Source organism: Podospora pseudoanserina, chromosome 6, assembly GCF_035222485.1.
Source record: "Podospora pseudoanserina strain CBS 124.78 chromosome 6, whole genome shotgun sequence".
Lineage (NCBI taxonomy): Eukaryota > Fungi > Ascomycota > Sordariomycetes > Sordariales > Podosporaceae > Podospora > Podospora pseudoanserina.
Window position 1 is genome coordinate 2,024,707 of NC_085925.1, and position 20,386 is coordinate 2,045,092.

Consider the following 20,386-nt stretch of genomic DNA (forward strand, 5'->3'; position numbering starts at 1 on the left):
AAAAAAGAAGAATATCCCTAAGTACGTGAGAAAACCCATCGCTGTATATTCGACTTTTCCCCGTTTTATGTAGCGAGGTTGAAAGTGGATGAACATGCGAGCAAACAGCTACTAACCCCCACTAAAAAGATTGCGTAGCTTGCAGCTATTCCGTTAGCAGTTTGAGCCTATTTTACCGCCAAAACTGTTAAGAACGCCCAACACTTGACCCCACAACACCTCTTGAGCTTGTCATGAGCCTCACCGACGTCATCCCAATACACGGCAACACAACGATTTGTGGCAATCTGATATCCCGATATCCTCTGGCGAGAGCGGAATGAGAGGCTTTTCATAGCGCTCGGGTTGTTTATCACACTCAGCGATCCACCAAACTCTTTACCGAACCATGTCCGCCCCATCAATACCCAACCTTCTCTCCCTCCGCGGCAGCCGTGGAGGATCCCGAGGCCGGGGCCGGGGCGGCTCACACCGGGGTAGCTCCTCCGGGCCATCAGCCAGCCATGACACCACAATCCAGGGAACCGACACCGACGCTGCTGTCTCCCGCCTCAGCGCCGTAGAACTAGGCTACCTCATCGACCCCTTCGCCAGCTACTTCGTAGCTCCCTCACCACCACCGTTCTACTCCGGTCCAGGCCCAGGACTACCCACACCCCGCAGACTCCCAATAATAAACAGAGGAACATACACCCGCACGACAGCGATAGACATTCTCATCCACCACTTCCTCTCCAGCACTTTCTCCACCGGCAAACCCCGGCAGATAGTCTCCCTCGGAGCAGGAACAGACACCCGCTGCTTTCGATTATTCACCTCGTCTCAAAAACACCAAAACATCCACTATCATGAAATCGACTTCCCGGTTATCATCTCCAAGAAGAACACCCTCATCCGGACAGTCCCAGCGCTGAACGGCATCCTCTCCCCGCCAATGCCACTCCCAAACCCGGCCACGAACCAGTCTTATGTCTCGAAGCAGCATGCGAACCCAAAAACAGGCAATACCCTCACTCTCCACCCGCTTGATCTCCGGTTTTTTCCATCTTCTCCTTCCTCCCTCCCGGGACTATCACAGGAGTGCCCGACACTGCTGCTGTCCGAATGCTGCCTTTGCTACCTCCCACCTTCGACAGCATCGGATATAATCACCTCTTTTACGTCTTGTTTTCCTAGTTTGGGGCTGGTGATTTACGAGCCGATTTTGCCGGGGGATGCGTTTGGACGGATGATGATTTCTAATCTTGCTGCGCGGGGGGTGACGATGCCGACTTTGGCGGTGTACCAGACGCAGGAGGACCAGGAGAGGAGGTTGCTGGAGGCTGGATTTAGGGAGGTGAGGAGTAGGACTGTGGATCAGATTTGGGAGGAGTGGGTGGGGGAGGGGGAGAGGGAGAGGGTGGATGGGTTGGAGAGGTTGGATGAGGTGGAGGAGTGGAAGTTGTTGGCGGGGCATTATGTGATTGTTTGGGGGTGGAATGAAGGGGAGGGGTGAGGTTGAGGGGGGGAGGGGGGATGATGACGAAGGGGATGAGACAGAGTAGGGTGAGGAATGTCTACAAGGTCTGATAAGGTGAGGGATGCGTATCAAGGTCCGATGAACGCCTGAAGGATGGATGGACAACCTGTAGGGGACCGTCTGATACATCATTTCATCTTCACGATAATGATACTTGATGTGTATCAGTCTTATCTTGGTTTCGGTCACGGCATCTCAGCTTGGCTTCAAGGTTGTAGATGCTTCTGATCATGTAGCCCCCCGGTCAGAGCCCCAAGACAAGCTTTTCTCGAACATGCCAAGTGCTTCTTAATATCGGACACATCCCTGATGTCTGCAATAATGTCTCGACAAGACCATCTTCCTTTTAAGCTTAATGAGACGACAGAGGATACCCAAAAAGTCAACATATGGATCATAATAGACTCTACACATACGAATACCCGAAGTGATACTGTGGGTTAGTGTCTAGCATTCTGGCAACCAATGTGAATACTATCGTGGGGCCTTTTTCCCATGGTCAAACATACCCGACCGAGTAAACCCGACGGGCTTCGCATGTTCCTCCGAGTCCACACGTTTCAGAGCTCTCACCATGTTCTAGAACACTGACACTATGAACACCCAAGATGAGGCATAGGATATTTAGGTAACACGATGGGTTGGGCTGGTATCGTTATGTAATTTCGAGGGGGCGTGGTGGTGTTGTTAGGTAAAGTTTCCCCTGTGTTACGCAATACCAAGCTATCTGCAGTGTCTCACATGAACACATGCCACAGGCACATGGCAGGTGGTCAGGCAACAGGTCCCGAGCTTTGGAGCGTCTGAGGCGGTATCGTGGTTGTGTCAGAGGCACACATGCATGTGTAGAGCATACAGCTCATAGAACCAGGCAATGCTGAAGTTGATTCAACTTTCAACTGGCGAGAGTTTGTGTAAATGATAAGAATGTTCTTATCGGATCATCCCAGTGGGTGTTTGAGGCAATTCCACCAATCACAGTCGTTATAAGCGAACGGTTACGCAACGGGCAGAACCGATCTCCACTGCTTGTTTGGCGGCTGTCACAGGGGTCAAAGGGCACCCCCCGGCTGCTCGCCTTATCTTGGCAAGGGGATTCGAAACAACGACAACCACCGTCATCCCATCCCCCCCATCTTTTTGTTGATTGTAATTCTGTCTGTACCGTTTTTCGCAATCGTCTTTTTACTCTCCTCTCACGCCCGCTCTTTTCCTGCGATGCCCTGAGCGATCGACTTCGCTCTCCTCCTATCGCATCTCGAACCCGCCGGGATGCTTTTCCGCTGACATCTAGATAATACATCATCGCCGTGCTCCGCTATCGCAGCACCCCGACGAAACAATGCTCGACCAACAACTACACCGCGCGCGCATGGTTTCCAGCGTCGCCGCGACAGTCATATCGCTCGCGTGCGGTACCAACGTATGTGATTCCTTGGGGGGACATTTGGCAGGCTGTTGGGATTTGGTTCGGTGGCGGGAGCGCTGACGGTTGTAAACCTTCGTGGTTCAGTATGTGTACTCGGCCTGGGCCCCACAGTTCGCCGATAAGCTCAACCTCACGACGACGGAGAGTAACCTGATCGGAGCGGCGGGTAATCTGGGCATGTATTCGATGGGCGTACCTATCGGGTTGTTTGTCGATAACCGTGGACCCCGACCAGCCGTGGCAGCCGGCGCGCTTCTCCTCGGCCTCGGGTACTACCCCTTTCGCGCCTCGTACGAAAACGCGGCCGGTTCGGTTCCTCTGTTATGTTTCTTTTCGTATCTTACCGGCCTGGGCGGATGTATGGCGTTCCAGGCGGCAGTCAAAACGTCGGCGCTCAACTGGCCACACCATCGGGGCACCGCCACGGCCTTCCCATTGGCTGCCTTCGGCTTGAGCGCATTCTTCTTCTCCCAGGTCGGATCGCTCTTCTTTCCCGGAGACACCAGCGCGTTCTTGACTGTTCTGGCCGCCGGTACCTTTGCTCTGATCTTCACCGGATTTTGCTTCCTCAAGGTCTACCCCCACACTCCGGCCTACCATGCGGTACCTAACGGGGGTTCCGGCTCGGACACGCAGCGGCTGCGGCGGACATCGTCATCGGAGGACGGCAAGGCGAGAGGAGCGCGAAGATTCCCTGATGTAGAACCTGGTATGTCGACGCCCACCACCTACACGACTCCCGCGACGTCGACGCAGGCACAGACAGACGCAGAGGCTACCGGACCATCGTCGCCGTCAGCCAGCGCCCAGCTCCGTGACCAGACCGATGTTGAATCCGCCCGCCCCCCCTCGGACGAGGCCCCCGATAGCGACGTTGACGAGACCTCGTCCCTCATGTCAAAGTCGTCCTCGCTGCCTGGTGATGTGTTAGTGCAGAGCAGTGTTGATATGGATCGTTCCCATCGTGTAGATATCCGTGGCTGGCGCTTGTTGTCCAATGTCGACTTTTGGCAGCTGTTTACCATTATGGGGATTCTGGCTGGCATTGGTCTCATGACTATCAAGTGAGTTCTCTCGCTTTCTTTGAGGAGAAACATTGCTAACCCTTTCCAGCAATATTGGACACAACGTCAATGCTCTCTGGAGGCGTTTCGATGACTCTGTTCCCGAGTCTTTCCTCGTACAGCGTCAGCAGATGCATGTCTCCATTCTGTCCATTGGCAGCTTCGGAGGGAGATTGCTGAGCGGTGAGCCTTTCCCTGGGTGGTCATTTCGCTCTTTGTGCTGACAAATCTACAGGTGTCGGATCTGATTTTCTTGTCAAGGTCGTAGGTGCCAGCCGCGCCTGGTGCCTTGTCGCGGCTAGTCTCGTATTTTGCATTGCCCAGCTCTTTGCCCTCAACGTCTCGAACCCGCACTACCTCGGTTTTGTTTCTGGCCTCTCAGGTCTCGGATACGGCTTCTTGTTTGGTGTCTTCCCCTCGATCGTAGCTGAGACGTTCGGTATCCACGGACTTAGCCAGAACTGGGGGTTCATGACACTCAGCCCTGTCATCTCGGGCAACATTTTCAACCTGTTTTACGGTGCCGTCTTTGACAGTCACATCATTGTTAGTCCTGATGGTGACCGGTCGTGCTATGACGGTATCGACTGCTACAGGAATGCGTATTTTGTCACGCTGGGTGCTTGTGGGCTGGGGTTGATTGTGACATTGTCGACGATCAGACATCAGTATGTTGCGAGGTTGAGGGAGGCGGGGAAGGGCGCGGCTGAGGATTAAGGAGATGTCTCGACTGGATGGATAGTTGGTGGGAGGAGGAGTTTGAACTTGTGGGCATTTTTACACGGCTAGACACATCGCACATGGATGGAGAAGGATACCAAGTTTTTTTTTTTTTTTTTTTTTTTGGATGACGTTGTTTTCATGTTGTTAGAGATAGGCGTTGCATGAGAGAGGCGTTGGGTATGGATACAGCAGTTTATATTTGCGGTAGAGCTCCAGTAACGAAGTAATAATGTCACAATACAATTTTTGGTCCTATTTTCGCATGACGCCCGTGATCTCATGTTGAAATGCTGGGTTCGCGGCTGCTATCGGATAACAGTTGAAACGCGCACCTTGATGGCCATCCCTTTTTTCGAGTTCAGCATCCAACCCTAACCCCGCCAGTGCCAAGGCCCTTGTTCGCGCCGCGACCTCGGGGTACAGCTCTCTTATCGATTATCAACCACATCCATCCCCTGACCTTCAGCACGCGCGACAACACCAATCCACGGCGACAAAGATAATCACATCGCGCCGCCGCCGTCGCCGAAATGTTGAACTTTATCCTCATCCAGAACCGACAGTACGTTTCCCCCTGCTCCCCCCTCTTTTCTGTCTCCCTCCCATTGGTAACCAACCGACCACCTTTTGGAATAGGGGCAAAACCCGCCTAGCAAAATGGTACGTCCCCTACAGCGACGACGAAAAAGTCAAGGTCAAGGGCGAGGTACCTCTTCCACCCCTTCCTCCCCTCTTCGTCCCCCATCCCATATGCTGACCCCATGTCTGAAAGGTCCACCGCCTCGTCGCCCCCCGTGACCAAAAGTACCAATCCAACTTTGTAGAGTTCCGCAACCACAAGATCGTCTACCGCCGCTACGCCGGCCTCTTCTTCTGCGCCTGCGTCGACACAAACGACAACGAGCTCGCCTATCTAGAGGCTATCCACTTTTTTGTTGAAGTCTTGGATGCATTCTTTGGCAACGTCTGCGAGCTGGATCTGGTGTTTAACTTTTACAAGGTGTACGCCATCCTGGACGAGGTCTTCCTCGCGGGGGAGATTGAGGAGACGTCGAAGCAGGTTGTGTTGACTAGGTTGGAGCATTTGGATAAGTTGGAGTGAGAGAGGCGAGGATATATGGTGAAAAAGATATCGATTGTGCGCGTGGAAAGGAGGATGAATATCCCCGTGGCTGAGCGGGAGAGTCTATATCGCCCGATGTCGGGAAGGAGAGACGGGCAGGCCACGGGATGTTGAGCAGGGCAGAGCGGCCATGTAGGAGGGATTACAGAACCAGGGCCACATCAACATCTCAAAAGAAGCAGGTTCACCATCGGGCAGACAGAAATGTCAATAATCATCGCATTTGTCTGCTGGCGAAATCTAGATAAAGGAACGGATGCAATAATAGTACAATATAATACAGAAAACAAGTCAAAACTCCAGACCACCGCTAAAATTCCCCATGTGAGGCACAGGCTCACGGGAAAAAGCTCTAGGCTCCAGCTCAAGCCAGAGATAATGATAAACAATCCCCAAAATAAACAAGAACCCAACAGATAAGCACCCCAGAGCTGACATGGCAGGTGTTGGTGGATCTAATCATCAACCACCACAATGTGGCTCTGGGACTCGCCATCAGATAGCCCAGTGAGGTCGGTAAAGTCTCCCAACCCGCTGACAATGACAGACGGCCTAGCCTCCGTCATGACAACATCATCATCCACGTCGATGACACCGTGGAGGTGTTGGATGACAGAAGAATTGGTCGCCTGCTGTGGCTCGTCCACCGAGGGCCCAGGCGAGAGCCGGCTCTTCAGCTGGGTGGACATATCGCCTTGCTCGTTCTTGACAGAATCTTGAGCCTGGTCAATCTCCACGGCATCGTCATCGCCCCCCTCACTCTCAGAGGGCATATCAATAAAGTCAATTGCCACTGGACGCTTGGCCCTGGTCCTGAAATAGACCTTCTTGCCCAAAAACATCTTGAAGAACGAGGGGATCAAGTCGTTCTTGTCCCTCTCTTCCTCAATCATTTGGCCGACCTGCTGTGGGCCAACTCGAATTCTGGGGGGCGGCGCATTGGCGATACGAATAGGGGATCTCTCGGACTTGGGCACAACCAGCTGCGTTTTCTTCGGGGGCGTCTTCTTCTTATTCTTCTTCAAAGTGGAGTGCTCGGGCTGCGCGTCTTCAGATGGCACATCATAATACGAAAGCCGTCCCTCCTCATGGGGGTCCGGGCTGACGGGCGGAGGCTTGCGGTTGGTGTAGACCTTAGTGGGGGGTTCGTCACCAACCGGCTTGTCTGGATCGAGATAACCCACGATGGAAGACTTCAAGTCACCCCAAGGACTGTCGTTCGTACCAGCCCTTCCCCGAATAGACACGTTGCTCTCTGGGTCATCATCTGCACGCCGAGACTTGCGGCCCCTCGTCCCACGGCGGTGAGGTCTCGAGGCCAAATAGTCATCATCGTCAAACTTACTGTCCATACTGCGATGCCGCTTGTGGGAGCGGGGCTCGGGTCGGTAGGAGTCTATGACGGAATCTCGGATGGTATCACTGACGACTCTCCGAGGCGCGTCACGCTCAGTTTGACCGTTGCGCGAGCCTTTCGAAGGCTTCCGCGGGCAGTCATCAATATAGTGATCTGCCTGTTTTCCACAAAAATTGCAAGTGTAGTCCTCGGGTGCTTTGACGGCATATCGCCAGTCCCCGTTCGTTGGGCAATCTTGAATAAGATGGCCTAATAGGGTTAACACTGTAATATCATGCCTGGGGGTTCATACTTACCACGCACGTTGCAACGGTTGCACACATAGTTTCCCGGTATGGTAAACTCCTTGTCACCCTTGGTAGCCGATTTGGCGTTTCCCACGTCAACTAGGCTCTCACCGTACTCCAAAACTAGCTCAGTTTGCGCGGCCTTCTTCTTTTTCTTCTTCGTTCTGGCCAACGCCCAGTCATCACCGAGCACCATTCGGTTGGAACCGGTAAGAAAGGAGAGATCCTTGCCTTTCTCCTTCCCCTTCTCCTTCTCCTTCCCCTTCTCCTTCTCCTTCTCCTTCTCCTTCTGCATCTGCTTCTGCTTCTCCTCCTGCTCCCACTTTTCCCACTCCTGCTCCTGCTTTTTCTTCTCTCTCTGCCTCACCAAGTCTTCCATGGCCATCGCATTTGCTCCTGATAAAAACGGCAAATCGGGGCAGAAAGGATCAAATGTGTTACTCTTGCCCTGTCTTCCTGTTCCCGTTCGAATGCAGTCAGCAGCGGGAACTACCTTTTCAATCAGCTCTCCAGGCTCAGGAGCAGCCTCTCGAGAAAACTTCATCCTATCAGGATGCATACGGCCATACATGATCTCGGGGGCAGGAGAGGAGTGGTCCACCGAGACAGATGCAGCCCTATCCGGGTGCATATGAGCCAATGTTGGCGGCGGAGAATCATGTTTCGGAGACTCTTGTGGTGTGCTGACAAGAGCCCTTCTTCCAGGATGGATATAATCGCTCATGTCTCCTTCAAAGGCAACGGTAGAGTCATTGCGGGCCGGTGGGCCTGACAGTCTTCTATCCGGATGGGTGTAATCGTTCGTTGACTTTGAAGGGTCAGGGCCAGTAACAATCCTCAGGATTGACACCCGCCGATTGAGATGCTTGTGTTCATCCATGGGCTTGGACAAAGTGCCCGAGGGCTTTTGAATCTTTTGAGCTGTTGAAGATTTGGATGGAGCTGGGGGCAGCGATGCCGTAGTCCTGATTAGTTCCCGCAACTCCGTTTCCACGATGTGAAGACGTCTCGCGTGGAGAGGGTGCTCTGAGACGTGGGTCTGCTCTAGCTCGACAAAACCATCAATGATGGTCTGGTCGTCAATGCGGCAGCTCTTGAGCAGCTGATACCACTCTTTGAGTTCGGATTCAGCGCTTGATGGGTTGGAAACGTCCTTGTCAATCAGGCGTTCGATAAGCCATATGACAAAGCTGTTGAGGGTACGCTGTTTGTTGACCTTGACAGGAAATTCCCGGCCGAGAGACTCAAAGAGCTTACGGGCGGAGGGACATTTGCGAAAATCACCAAGTGGCGGTTCGCTTGGGTTCTTCTTCTTACTCTTGCCCATTCTTTCCAAACAGGAGACACGGGCTCCTTGAGCAAGTAGACCGGCAGGCTTCCGCAATGTGGCAGCCTTAAGGCCGGGAACAAACGGCCCTCTGCGAGTTTCCTGTAACCGTGCAAGAGGATGGGTCAGTTTCAGTATTTGCACATGTGTTCGTGAATTTGCCCTGAAAAGTACCTCTCGAAAGGACCAGAATATTGTCGGCCAGGGGCTGTGAGTAATTGCAATGGATCGCAAGCCCCTGGAGAAGAGTTGACCAGGTGCTACGATCGAGCCGAGATCAGAAAACCAATAAAACCAAGCTGCGACCCGTCCAGCAGATTGGTTTGTTTGACAGTTCTTGGTCGAGACAAAAGAAGCTGGGTACCTAAAGAGCGGTTTTGGTTGATCAGTACTCACGCAAGTAGCCGAAGAAAAGATGGGTGGAAGATGTTGATTTGAAGGAAACCATCAGTGGTGCAGATGGAAGCATTTGACAAGTCTCGTTCCTGTGACGTGTTTTGTGTTGAATTTCCCAGAAAATAAGGCAGGAGCGAAGGGCTACTGTTGTGTGCATCCCGTTACAAACGGAAGGAGCAGCTCAAGGTCACATCTAACGCAATTATCACAGCACCTGGATGCTCCATAGGTAATTATCCTACCTGAAGGGTGTTGTTCTCTGTCAAAAAAAATTACATGATAGGAATGAGCAACAGATATCCCAAAACCAACCCGCCAAGCTCCCGAGCCCAAGGAAGTAGCAGTATACAAATGAAAAGGGGGCTAGAAATCACCTCTTCAGCTGTGCAAACCTCTTTGCAAGCTCATCCAGATCTGGAACCCCATCCCCTTTCTGCTCCGAAGGCTTTCTCGTCACAGCAGCCGGCTTCTTGGTTGGTGTTGTCAACTCCTGTCTGTTGAGAGTGACTTTGGGGTGGATGTTATCAGTGGAAGCACTAGGAGGATTGACATGAAGCGGGCTAGCCGGCCCAAAAGATTTTGGGGGTGTAGCTTTGCTCAGGTCTTCCTGTGCCTTGAGCTCAGCAGCAGCTTCCTCATCCACACCAACCAGCGGTTCCTCCAACACTCTTTGTGCCTGGCCTCCACTTGGGTTCTCATCATCATCATCATCATCCATAAAGTCAGGAGGATCCCCCAGCTCCTTATTCTTCCCTTTTGGCCAGTCAACGCCGTATGCCCGCGCAATCTCCTCAAGGTAGCCCTGCACCAGCTCGTCTTTTGGTGGTGTGACGCTCAGCTTCTTGACCACCCCTTCGCTTACTTTCCTGTCGCTGTTTTCTGTAGCCTGTAGCACAAATTCTTTCCCAAACTTCTCGGCCAACAACGTCCTCACTGTTTGGAGCTCTTTTATTTCTGTCTTGGGAGCGGCGTAGATGATGGACTTGACAGCCTCTTCAAGGCCGGGATCGCATGTTGGTGATGCCTCTAGCAAGCCAGCGCGGGCTAGTAGAAGCTCGCAGTAGAGTTCTAGGATTTCGTGGAGCTCGGTAATGATGTCGGATCTGATGATGTTCTCGACGCGGATTCGGGCCGAATCAACCTTGTTCTGCTCGAGGAGCTGGGCCATGGCTCTGCGCTGGGTCTTTGCAAGGGCCTCGTCACGCTTTTGAACCATACGAAGGCGGGCTATGGCTAGTTTGAGCTGGACTTTGATTTTGGTCTGGTGGTGACCTGTTAGATACTCTTTTTACTTGCGATGTAAGGTGACAAGGAAGGAGCCATACCACAAGGACCGGTGATGTTGGAGGAGGCATTTCGGTATCTGGACTGGCTCAGTGTCCACGGGAAGGGTAGGAAACAGGAGATCTTGGAGTAGGCGAGAACTGGGTGATGTCTGATATCAATGAACAAGGCTCCAGGCTCCAGTATTCTGAATAGGGAGAGGTTGCGAATGTGCAAGGCGGGATGCGGCTGAGAGCTTGGTTGCTGATGGTGGGGTTGGAAGTGCGTTGCATGCGGGGTAGCACGCTAATCAGCCGTTAACAGTTTGCGACAGGGTCTTGGCTGTCGTCGTTGTGGAGTCAATCTCCATACATGTCCATCTTGACAGCAGTTGGCTCGTGCGTTCTTCAACCTCTTGTCTTGAGACGTAGGTAGAGAGCAGCTTGACCAGTGCCTCATGGGGTGTGAGAGGAATCAAAGCATGTAAAAATAAAGACAATTTAAACAGCTTTCTTTCAATAGCAACTTTCAATCTAAACAGATAATTGAGCTCCTGAAGCTCACAGTCACGTGGGATATGTGGTCCGTGCCAGATATCAACGGACTTGTTGGAGCCTCGCGCTTGGCAACTTATTCCGCCAGTCAACACCTGTCCAGCATTCACAGCAACATATCTATTTCTTGTTTAATATCACGGTAGACCTTCATCGCTTCCAAATTCTCTACACCGTAGCCATAATTACCTCTCGTTGGAAACAGCTCTTTTGGAAGACATCAACAACCATTCAGCACCGTTAATCCATCCTTCAAACCATCAAAATGGCGGACAAAGATAAACAGTACAAGTATCGTCAAGAGATACAGCAGGTTAGTTATGACTCTCTTTTTTGTTTGCTAGGTTGTAAGACAAGTTGGGAAGTGGATGGAATGGACTGGGTGGGAAATGGATTGATGGAGAAAGGACATCATGTGGGATTGAGCATCGATTCAGGGACAAGAGCTGGATGCAGCAAGACGGCCTGACAGAGGGGATAGCCGGGCAGGGAATACATAAAGCCAGATGATGTGACAAGTCACATTTGAAGGGGATAAAGAGGTGGTACTCTGTCAACAGCGCGGTGAGAAATCTATTGGGAATGGGTATCTTATGACTTGGAAGATCTCTTGACTTTGGAGGGGTCTGTGGGGGGATGTCAGGAAAACTGGTGCTGGCCCCAACAGCTTTCATGTCTCTCACAGTGAAAGTCATCATGGGGGTGAAAACAGCTATACCGGTATTGCTCCCGGGCAGCGGCGGCGACGACATTCTGGGCCACGGCAACGGCAACGGCAACGGCAACGGCAACACTACATAAGTCCCCCATGTTTTGTTCTACTCACACAATGACGCTTCCCTCAACCACTTTTCGACACGAGACCCAGAAGAAAAGACATCGAGCTTGTCATAATGATCAACACTTCTCCCTCCAAACAGTCTGGTAAAAAGGGGCAGTCAGGTTGCCCACCCATGACGGAGCTGCCGCCCGCTCACCCTCCTTTGCCAACGCCAGGAAACTCGCGACTATCTCCCCTGAACGTTCGACCTGGATGGAGAGCATCCGCTCCTGAGCGCCCTTCTCGCCGGGCAGCACCGCCTGCGAACCCAACACACGGTCCCACCGTGAGCAAGATTCTTGCTCCCTCTTGGACCAATTTACAGGCAGAGCAGCCACAGCAAGAGGTGCGGCTACAAAAGACAGAAGAGGCACTGCTGTTTGAGAAGAAAGACCAGCTTCTTTGCCGGATCGAGCAGCTTGAGATTGAAATTGAACAGTGAACTGCCAACCTCGCCAAAGTTGAAATCTCAAGAGTCGCAGCCACAGACCATTTCTCAAGAGAACCCATCGGAGTTAGTGCCAGAGCTGTCTTCCTTGCAGCCAGAGCTGAGAACTCAAGAGAGATCACCTGCACCAGAGTCGCAGCCCGCAGCCATTTCTGCGACTTTTCAGGAGCAACCATCAGAGTCGAAACCTCAAGACACACCACCACACTCTGATTTGCAGCAAACAGTCAAGGAACTCGAGATCTCGAAACAAGAATTGCCAGTCTCACAGCCGGAGTCGACACTCCAAGAAATCTTGCTGCATCCTGTGCCAGAGTCGCAGCTGTCACCACAGGCACAAGGGGCGCAGCCAGAGGTCATGCCACGACAGATGCTGCCCAAAGAAACCCCAGAGTTATATACAGCCCATCAACTTCAACCAGTGCCGCCTCGTCAAGTACCCGAGGTGCAGCCACAGCTTGAGAAGCAGCCTGAGCCTGAAAGGCAACCCGAGCCAGAGCCGCAGCAGTTGCGAGCCATTCCGATGCTTCAGTCAGAGCAACCTCGTGATTTTGCCCCCCATCGAGGAAATGAGCAGGTCCAGCAGCAGAATGATGGCCAGTTCATGAAGGGGGCGACCCCCCCGACTCGACAGCAACAGGAAGATGACACCCCCATGTACTTTCAAGCCTCCCTTCACGAGCTCTATCCCGTCAGGCTCGTCAATCCGCGGTGCGCCAAATTCAAGAAAGTGTTTCAGAGGCCACACTTCTTCACCCCGTCCCCGAGTTATGCAATCGGATACACTCCTGTGCCGCCACCGCAGCCCGGAGCTGCTACTGGTAGTACTACTGTCGATGACTCCGCGCCCCCTGTCATTGACGTCCCGCGCTCTGCAGTCAAAGAAGCCATTGCCAGTCGTAACGACGTCTTCAAGGGAAACCCCGCGCTGTTTGACGAGGTCATGATGAATGGCCAACCACTTGACCTTAGTGGCTACGACCTTGAGCAGAATGAGGAAGGCACTGCCAATTTGATCCCGCTTAACCTTGACCCGGCTGCGTTTATGCTCAAGGATTTCCTCACTCGGCCTGATCCGATGGAAACGGGGAAGGGGAAAGAAGGGGGGACTGGACGGGAGGGGGAGAGGGAGGAGGTTGCTTTTGAGGTCGAAATTGATCCCAGCGACTGGATTGCTGACATTGTTACCAAGATGATGTACGTCTCTGGTGAGACGGGCGAGCCATCGGCCGAGACGACGGGGATTATCGAGGATATCGTGAGGCAGCAGGTTATTGAGATTGTGAGTTTGTGTCCATTCAATGTTTCTCCCGTCCGAACTAACCACCGTCCCAGCTCCGCAACTGCACCGAACTCGCCGCCCGCCGCGGCGCCCGCGCGATCACTATTAATGACCTGATTTTCCAAATCCGTGATGACGCCCCAAAGGTTTCCCGTCTGCGGACATTCCTCTCCTGGAAAGACGTCCGCAAAAACGTCAAGGATTCCGACGACAAGGGAGGAGAGGGTGATCTTGGTGCGGGTGAAGACCCCGTCGGTGGTGTAGTTCCCGGCGGGCCAGTCGACGACACGGCCAAAAAGAACAAGAAAGCCAAAGTCGGCCTCCCCTGGGAACCATCGTCTTATTTCGCCGTCGAAGTCCCAGAGAGAGAAGACGAAGAAGACGAGGAGGAAGAGGAAATGAACCACATCACCCTCCAGCGCCTCCGCAAGGCAGACGAGCGGACCAAGGCCATGACGCGAGAGGAATACGTCACCTGGTCTGAGTTTCGCCAAGCATCGTTTACGTACCGCAAAGGAAAGAGATTTAGGGAATGGGCGGGTTTCGGGATCGTGACGGATAGCAAGCCGAGTGATGATATTGTGGATATCTTGGGGTTTTTGACGTTTGAGATGGTGCAGACGCTGACGGAGGAGGCGTTGAAGATCAAGGAGAATGAGGACCAGCATAGGGAGAGGACGGGAGGGGGGGAGCAGGCGGCGGGGAATGCGGCGAAGAAGAGGAAGATGGGGGGTTGGGTGGGGGGTTGTTTGATCCGCCTAGTGAGGGGAGGACGCCAGTTGAGCCGAGGCATATTCAGGAGGCTTTTAGGAGGCTGCAGGGACGGAGTAAGAAGAGTAGGGCTATGTTGAACGGGACGAGGATTCAGCAGAGGACGAATTTGAGGTTATTTTAGGGGGAGGATGGGGGTGTTTTTGTGGGCTTTGGACGATACGGGAGAGGAAATCCTTGCGTTCTGGTTTCCGCGGTGTCGTCTCTGTGACTTGAAGGGGGGTTAATGGAAGATTGGATGGGTTGGACAGCGGAGGAAATTCTTGTGTTTTGGTATCCCTGCCACCTAATAATGGAAGATGGGGGAGGTAGGATGAGGTATGGAGGTTTTCGTTGTAGCGTTACGTTGGGGGGTTTTGTACTTTTCACTATTTTATATGGAGTTTGGGGCATGGATAGAGTTTAGGGGAATGTTTCTGGGTTGATAATACCCTTGTTGTCTTGTTTACAAGACGTAGTTAGATGATTAAATAGATGCATTATCTTTATAAACTTTCTCGTGCTATGCTGAGGTAGATATGAGATGGCTATGTTTAGATATTGGGAGGGTGTTATAGTGAATTTCGTCCGAGCTTGAGTTTTAAGATTGTCGTTTGCAAGCGCTGCTGTATGGAAACTCCTGAGGGCCTCTTATTCTCCTCAGCCATCTACTCTATTGCAAACCCTCTTCAGGCCTCTGCCAGCTTTGCCAGCTCACCGGCTCTATCCTCCATGCCCGCTCTGCCTTCAAGCATCACACCGTGCCGTTGCAGACAACGACCAGCATCCAATCAAGGGCAGCGAGCTCGGTACTCCTCTGGAGAAGTAACTGGCACAGTACAGATCCACGAGGATCGCTCGCTCGCAGGTGGTACAAGATAAGCTCACGGCTTGTTACGACCAGGCCAGGAAACCATTTCTCTCACGCCGGCCCGTTCGCTCGCGAGCGCTGCCAGGCGTCCCATCAATATGTCCGGTTCACCTAATTACTATATGTAGCAGATCCGCGGGAAGCCAACAGCCATGTACTATAAAAAACCGCCACGCACGATCTCACAAGAGACAACCCGCAAAGATTGCCTGACCGGGTCTGGTCCAAGGAGTCACGAGATTGCACCACGGCTGCAATACCTCTGGACCAGGCGCCTTCTCGTTCGCGAACGCTGCTGACTTGAGGTGTCGCGAGCTTACTTTTTATATCCGTACAGGATCTTCCCATAGAAATATGGGAGTCCGCAGGAATATTACGACAGCCCTCGAACCGGCGTCAACTGGCCCCTAAAATATCATCCCAATCAAACCGTACCTACCAGTGCCAGCGCAAGTACAGCCCCCATCACATCACGCTGATGACCGGCGGCTCTCTGGTGGCGCTTCGAGGCGGAGTGTCCACCTGAAAGACGAGAAACAAACTCAACAGCAACGAGTACATTGAAGGACAGGTTTGGGATCCCGGGTCCGGACGTATTACCGTGGTAAGCCACCAGAGACAGCGTTGAACTCCCTGGCAGTCTTTCTATAATTCGCCGTGACTAGATGTGTGTGGGTGTGCAGGAGGAGGTATATGAGTTTTGCAATAGAGATGTGAGAGGACTGCCCACCTACCTTTGGTCAGCTGCAACGCCACATCCTCATCAGAGCTTTTGGCCTTGAGACATATCATCTTCCTAATTCCTCTTGGCCAGTCCCCCTTTTGCAAATCTAGATAGGTGGTTATCTACCAAACTTTCGGTAAGAGTTGTCTAGGTTCTTGATCAAGACTTGTCCTAGCTTGAACAAAATGTCTCCTAGTTGGCCCTATAGACTTCCCCCATTCCAATTCCAGTAATAACCCGCCCATTTCCCCCTAATCTAAAAGCTCAAAATTCCACCCCCAAGTCTAACTCGTATTTACCCCAGCCCTAGATCCCTCCAACCCTCCCCAGCCTAGTCCACACAACTTCCAATCTTCCAACTATAACTGTCCAGATCAATAATCCCCTCTAACAACCCACACGACTTCCCTTCCTTATCACTATCAACTATTAGACCAACCGAGACAAATGGATAGCCACAAACTCAGTATACCCCCCAACCTTAGGTTAATCCCATCTTCCGCCTCACCGTAACCTATTGGACGGTGTTGCTGTTGATTTATTTCGAGTCTTGGGGGCATTTTGATGGTTTTGTCACGGTGACATGGCAAGTTGGGTTGCTTTCATAGGGATTTCCGGAGGATTTCTGTTGAATCTGAAAATGCTTTCCATGGCTGTAAACATACACAAAATACATGCCTGTTTAGATTTGTTCTCAATAATACAACATACGTTACCATCTATTTTCCTCAGTAAGCCCTTACACCCTTATCCAGTCCAGACCCTTCCATCACCCAGCCCTCTGTTTCCCCTTCCCCCCCCTCAAAAACACCCTCCAATCCACCTTCCCCCCCTCCTGCCACGTCCTCCCCTCAAATGCTCCCCCCAACCCACACAAATGCCTCATCGTCGGCCTCCCATGCGGACAATTCCACGGCTTCTCCATCCCCCCCATATTCCTCACCACCCTCTCCATCTGCCTCCCCGACAACGCCCTCCCAATCATGATACTACTCCTGCAAGCCCTCATGGCAAACATCTTCCTCACCTTTGACGGTCTCGGGATCGTCGTAGCCGAACTGCTCGGGTTATCCCCCAGCAAAAAGATCAACTCCTCCAAATCCGTCAAATCAAACGTTGTCTCCCTCGACAAAGGTAGAGTGACGAGTTGACACCTCGATCCCACCGGGGAGTCCCCAGACGTGTCGACTGATACCACAAACCCGTTGCGCTCGAGAGAGACGAGGTTCTCAAGGATTATCTCCTCTTCTAGGGCGGTCAGAGTCAAGGGTTTGGGCTGGACAAGACGCTGGGATTGGACCGTGGTGGTGGATTGGAGGCGCTCAAAGTTGTATTTCTCGTCCGAGGCGTGTTGGTCGATTATGAAGAGCTCGTCGTCGTCGTCTGAGGGGGAGGAGGAACCCTCCCGGACGGCGAGGATGAAGCCTAGGTTGAATTGGCCGATGATTTTCATTTTGGCAAAGTCGGTTTTGGTGATTTTTAGGGAGAGTTTCTCTTCGGGGTTGGCTGCGTCTAAGCCGTCGTCGTCTTGGGAGGGAGGTGGTTTGCTTTTCTGGGGTGGGAGGTGGTTTGAAAGGGAGATGATTTGCTGGCTAATCTGCATTTCGTTGGTTCTGACCCTGTGGATGAGGTTGAGGGTCATGTCTTTCCGCTTTGGACGGCCTTTGAGGAGCATCTGGGAGCGCTTTTCGCTTTCTTCTGATGCTTCAGCAGCGGTGGCCTGGGCGGCGTCGATAAGGGCTTGTACCTTCTTTTCTTCTTGTGCCTTCTTTTCTTCCTCGTCGATGTACTCGTCGTCGGCTGAGTCATGGTCACAGCATTCGTCTTGCTCGACAGAGGCTCTTGGGCTGTCTGCTTCTGAAGGCATCTCCTCATTCCCTTCATTGTCAGCCCGGAGCTCCTCCTCCTCCTCCTCCTCCTCCTCCTCCCTTTCTTCGTGAGAGGAACGAGGCATCTCAGGTTCTTCCATATCCACATCATTATCCTCTCCTTGAGACACAAACAGGGACTCTTCGTTGTCATCGTCCTGGCCCTCTGCCGATCCAGCGGCTTCCGAAGCTTCCTCATCCACCTCAATTTCCTCATCCTCAATGTCCACCTCTTCTGTAGTAATCTCGAGATCTTCTGTCGAGCCTCCCTTACTACTCGCCGCAGCAGAAAACATTTGAGTGAGACGTCCGCCAAAGGATGGCACAGGTGCGGTCTTCTTCCTGGCCTTAGCAGCGCCAAGCTTTTGGGAAGGCCTGGAAGGCTCCTCAATTCTTGATCGTTTCAGGGGACTCCTGATCACGCTCGTCACGGTGGAGTCGCCTATGGTGATCGTAGCCACTTCTTGAGTTGACCGTTTAAACCGAGCTGGAGCGATGGGACTAGATCGTGGAGCTGCAGGTTGCGACGGTGGCGGAATCGCCGGAATTGAAGACTGTGGTGGCTCGTCTTCTGCATCTTCCATTGGGACCTCTGTCTCGTCTTTCTCTGGGTTCTCGGCCGTCTCAGAAGTTTCCTCTTCCTCTTCATCCTGATCATCGACCGACGCTCGTCTCTGTGTAATCGGTGAGTCTGATTCGGACGATTGATGTGACAGTGTGGCTGTCCTCCTGTTGCTTACAGAAGCAACAGAGACCGGTGTCTGTGAGCGAACAAGCGTCGGTTTCTTAAACGGCGTCTGCCTCAGCCCTTGGGCTTGGGATGTCGGAATGGTGACATCCTGCGTCTCGAAGAGTTCAATCAAGGACTCCCGCAGATTGTCAAGCATTTGACCTTGGTCGTGGAGCAAGATGGTGCGCTTGTCTGGACTGACATTGACATCGTAAAGATGAGTGTCGAGTTGAATGTCTGCAAAGATGAAAGGCAACTGTGAAGCATTGTAGGAGCGATACACCTCGTTGAAAACCTTGACAAACTGGGGTAGACCGCAAGGCCGCCCATTGACGTAGAACATTTGACGATCTGGTGTTTGTCGGCCTTCACCAGGTGTCGGCCGGGAGACATGCCCGAGCACCCTAACCTCGGTATTGCTCCCGTCAGCTCTAGCTTTACCCTTCACGAGAGGACCGGCGGTAGGTGTGAGCTGCAGCTTGAGATCCATTGTGATCAAAGCATTCATCGTCTTGACACCAAACACATTGATGATATTCTCGCGTGTTGTGGGATTACCCTTGGTCGAGAACAGAACCATCCTCTTCCCTTTGGTGGGCTGCTGGGAAACGGTGAACTTGACGCCTGTTTGGATGCAGGCATATTGGTTGAGCAGGCTGATAACCTTGCCCCATTCCCTCTTGATGTTTCTCTCCAGCTCACGACGGCGTACTGGGAGGTTGCGGAAGAGGTCCTCTACAATTACAGAAGTACCACGCTGGCCCGAAAGAACGCTGGTGCTCTTAAGCTTCCCAGACATCTCGAACTCGAGCTTCGCAGCGCGAGGGACCTGCTCCTTGGTGCAAGTTATAACAGAGAATTTGGATAGTGCGCAGAGGGAGGACAATGCCTCCCCACGGAAGCCAAACGTCTGAAGTGTGGAGAGATCATCATATGTTGAGAGCTTGGACGTGTAATGCTTTAGGGCGACTGATTCGTAGTTGTGTGGTGCAATTCCGGCTCCATTGTCTTGGACCTCGATGGAGTCAAGACCTTGGTTTTTGAACCGTACCTCTGCAGCATGATTAGCATCCTTTACTGGAACAGGTCTGAACATATCTGAAGATATTTATTCGTACCGATGGTGGTTGCCCCGGCATCCACACTGTTCTCCACGAGCTCTTTGGCTACAGAGCACAAATCGACAATAACCTGACCAGCTTGGATCTGGTGGACTGCACTCGAGTCGATGGCCTTGATGGTGACATTGGATGCCATAGTATGTGATGATACCCTCCCGCCCTCAACAACGTCGGTTATTGTCTCACAAATACGGCCCAGTTGGGATAGGTATCAGGTCATCTCATATTGGCGCTGATGTGTGTGTGTGTGAGGGAGAGAGAGTGAGAGAGAGGGTGTGTTACTCTTGGTGTGTTACACCAGGAAAATCAATTAAACTCGAGAAAGGAGGACGCGACGCGTTCCTGCCTGTGGTGACACGCGCACTAATAAATTAAGGTAGGCGCCCCTCCAGCTTCACTGGAAGCTTACCTACCCCGCCGACAGAAGCTAGCTCACTGACAAGACTCAAGCCACAGCTTTGAAAAGCATTTCGCCCAAGTAAGAACACTCATATCGCTCACTGCCTATTCCTACGCCCATTGAAAGCGAGCTGATGAAAATACGGAGTATCGACGGGTTAAGAAATCTAGGGGCTAACTCATGTCAGCTGTCGTGTAACGCCCCCTACCAGAACACACGGTCAATACCGCCAATGTTACAATGCCATGAGTACTACACCGTAAACCCCCACGAACTGCCACATTGCTTGGACGTTAGCCGTGCCACGTCGGATCTCCTGCCTGGGCATTC

General features: G+C 52.4%; 7 protein-coding genes across 7 annotated transcripts; 4 read left to right on the forward strand and 3 right to left on the reverse strand.

The window, feature by feature from the left end:
* Positions 1-388: 388 nt before the first annotated feature.
* PPM1 (carboxy methyl transferase for protein phosphatase 2A) lies at positions 389-1,495 on the forward strand (the record flags this gene model as incomplete). Its single annotated transcript, XM_062948667.1, has 1 exon — positions 389-1,495. The coding sequence occupies one exon, from the start codon at positions 389-391 to the stop codon at positions 1,493-1,495; it is 1,107 nt and encodes a 368-aa protein (XP_062797591.1).
* A 932-nt stretch (positions 1,496-2,427) lies between these two features.
* On the forward strand, positions 2,428-4,990 carry QC764_601500 (uncharacterized protein). Its single transcript, XM_062948666.1, has 4 exons — positions 2,428-2,942; positions 3,033-4,012; positions 4,062-4,195; positions 4,248-4,990. The coding sequence occupies exons 1-4, from the start codon at positions 2,862-2,864 to the stop codon at positions 4,727-4,729; spliced, it is 1,677 nt and encodes a 558-aa protein (XP_062797592.1). The 5' UTR covers positions 2,428-2,861; the 3' UTR covers positions 4,730-4,990.
* Positions 4,991-5,169: 179 nt separating this feature from the next.
* On the forward strand, positions 5,170-6,177 carry BRO1_2 (bck1-like resistance to osmotic shock). Its single transcript, XM_062948665.1, has 3 exons — positions 5,170-5,297; positions 5,372-5,441; positions 5,508-6,177. The coding sequence occupies exons 1-3, from the start codon at positions 5,266-5,268 to the stop codon at positions 5,835-5,837; spliced, it is 432 nt and encodes a 143-aa protein (XP_062797593.1). The 5' UTR covers positions 5,170-5,265; the 3' UTR covers positions 5,838-6,177.
* Positions 6,178-6,313: 136 nt separating this feature from the next.
* On the reverse strand, positions 6,314-8,829 carry QC764_601480 (uncharacterized protein; the record flags this gene model as incomplete). The annotated part of the gene is made up of 2 exons (XM_062948664.1): positions 6,314-7,464; positions 7,512-8,829. 2 exons carry the CDS (start codon positions 8,827-8,829, stop codon positions 6,314-6,316), a joined length of 2,469 nt encoding a protein of 822 aa, XP_062797594.1.
* A 416-nt stretch (positions 8,830-9,245) lies between these two features.
* On the reverse strand, positions 9,246-10,966 carry IST1 (Vacuolar protein sorting-associated protein ist1). Its single transcript, XM_062948663.1, has 2 exons — positions 10,551-10,966; positions 9,246-10,486 (listed from the first exon to the last, which is right to left on the reverse strand). Exons 1-2 carry the CDS (start codon positions 10,578-10,580, stop codon positions 9,596-9,598), a joined length of 921 nt encoding a protein of 306 aa, XP_062797595.1. The 5' UTR covers positions 10,581-10,966; the 3' UTR covers positions 9,246-9,595.
* Positions 10,967-12,668: 1,702 nt separating this feature from the next.
* SPT3 (Transcription initiation protein spt3) lies at positions 12,669-14,443 on the forward strand (the record flags this gene model as incomplete). The annotated part of the gene is made up of 2 exons (XM_062948662.1): positions 12,669-13,592; positions 13,646-14,443. 2 exons carry the CDS (start codon positions 12,669-12,671, stop codon positions 14,441-14,443), a joined length of 1,722 nt encoding a protein of 573 aa, XP_062797596.1.
* Positions 14,444-16,706: 2,263 nt separating this feature from the next.
* PMS1 (ATP-binding mismatch repair protein) lies at positions 16,707-19,882 on the reverse strand (the record flags this gene model as incomplete). Its single annotated transcript, XM_062948661.1, has 2 exons — positions 19,654-19,882; positions 16,707-19,588 (listed from the first exon to the last, which is right to left on the reverse strand). Exons 1-2 carry the CDS (start codon positions 19,790-19,792, stop codon positions 16,707-16,709), a joined length of 3,021 nt encoding a protein of 1,006 aa, XP_062797597.1. The 5' UTR covers positions 19,793-19,882.
* Positions 19,883-20,386: the final 504 nt, after the last annotated feature.

What these genes read in the sequence shown, in the direction of transcription:
- QC764_601500 (XM_062948666.1), top strand. Translation starts at nt 2,862, where the DNA reads ATGCTCGACCAACAACTACACCGCGCGCGCATGGTTTCCAGCGTCGCC. An exon ending in ATTGGTCTCATGACTATCAA is followed by an intron (nt 4,013 to 4,061) that starts GTGAGTTCTCTC and finishes AACCCTTTCCAG; the next exon opens with CAATATTGGACACAACGTCA. An exon ending in CGGAGGGAGATTGCTGAGCG is followed by an intron (nt 4,196 to 4,247) that starts GTGAGCCTTTCC and finishes ACAAATCTACAG; the next exon opens with GTGTCGGATCTGATTTTCTT.
- BRO1_2 (XM_062948665.1), top strand. Translation starts at nt 5,266, where the DNA reads ATGTTGAACTTTATCCTCATCCAGAACCGACA. An exon ending in ATCCTCATCCAGAACCGACA is followed by an intron (nt 5,298 to 5,371) that starts GTACGTTTCCCC and finishes CTTTTGGAATAG; the next exon opens with GGGCAAAACCCGCCTAGCAA. An exon ending in AAGTCAAGGTCAAGGGCGAG is followed by an intron (nt 5,442 to 5,507) that starts GTACCTCTTCCA and finishes CATGTCTGAAAG; the next exon opens with GTCCACCGCCTCGTCGCCCC.
- IST1 (XM_062948663.1), bottom strand. Translation starts at nt 10,580, where the DNA reads ATGCCTCCTCCAACATCACCGGTCCTTGTG. An exon ending in CAACATCACCGGTCCTTGTG is followed by an intron (nt 10,487 to 10,550) that starts GTATGGCTCCTT and finishes GGTCACCACCAG; the next exon opens with ACCAAAATCAAAGTCCAGCT.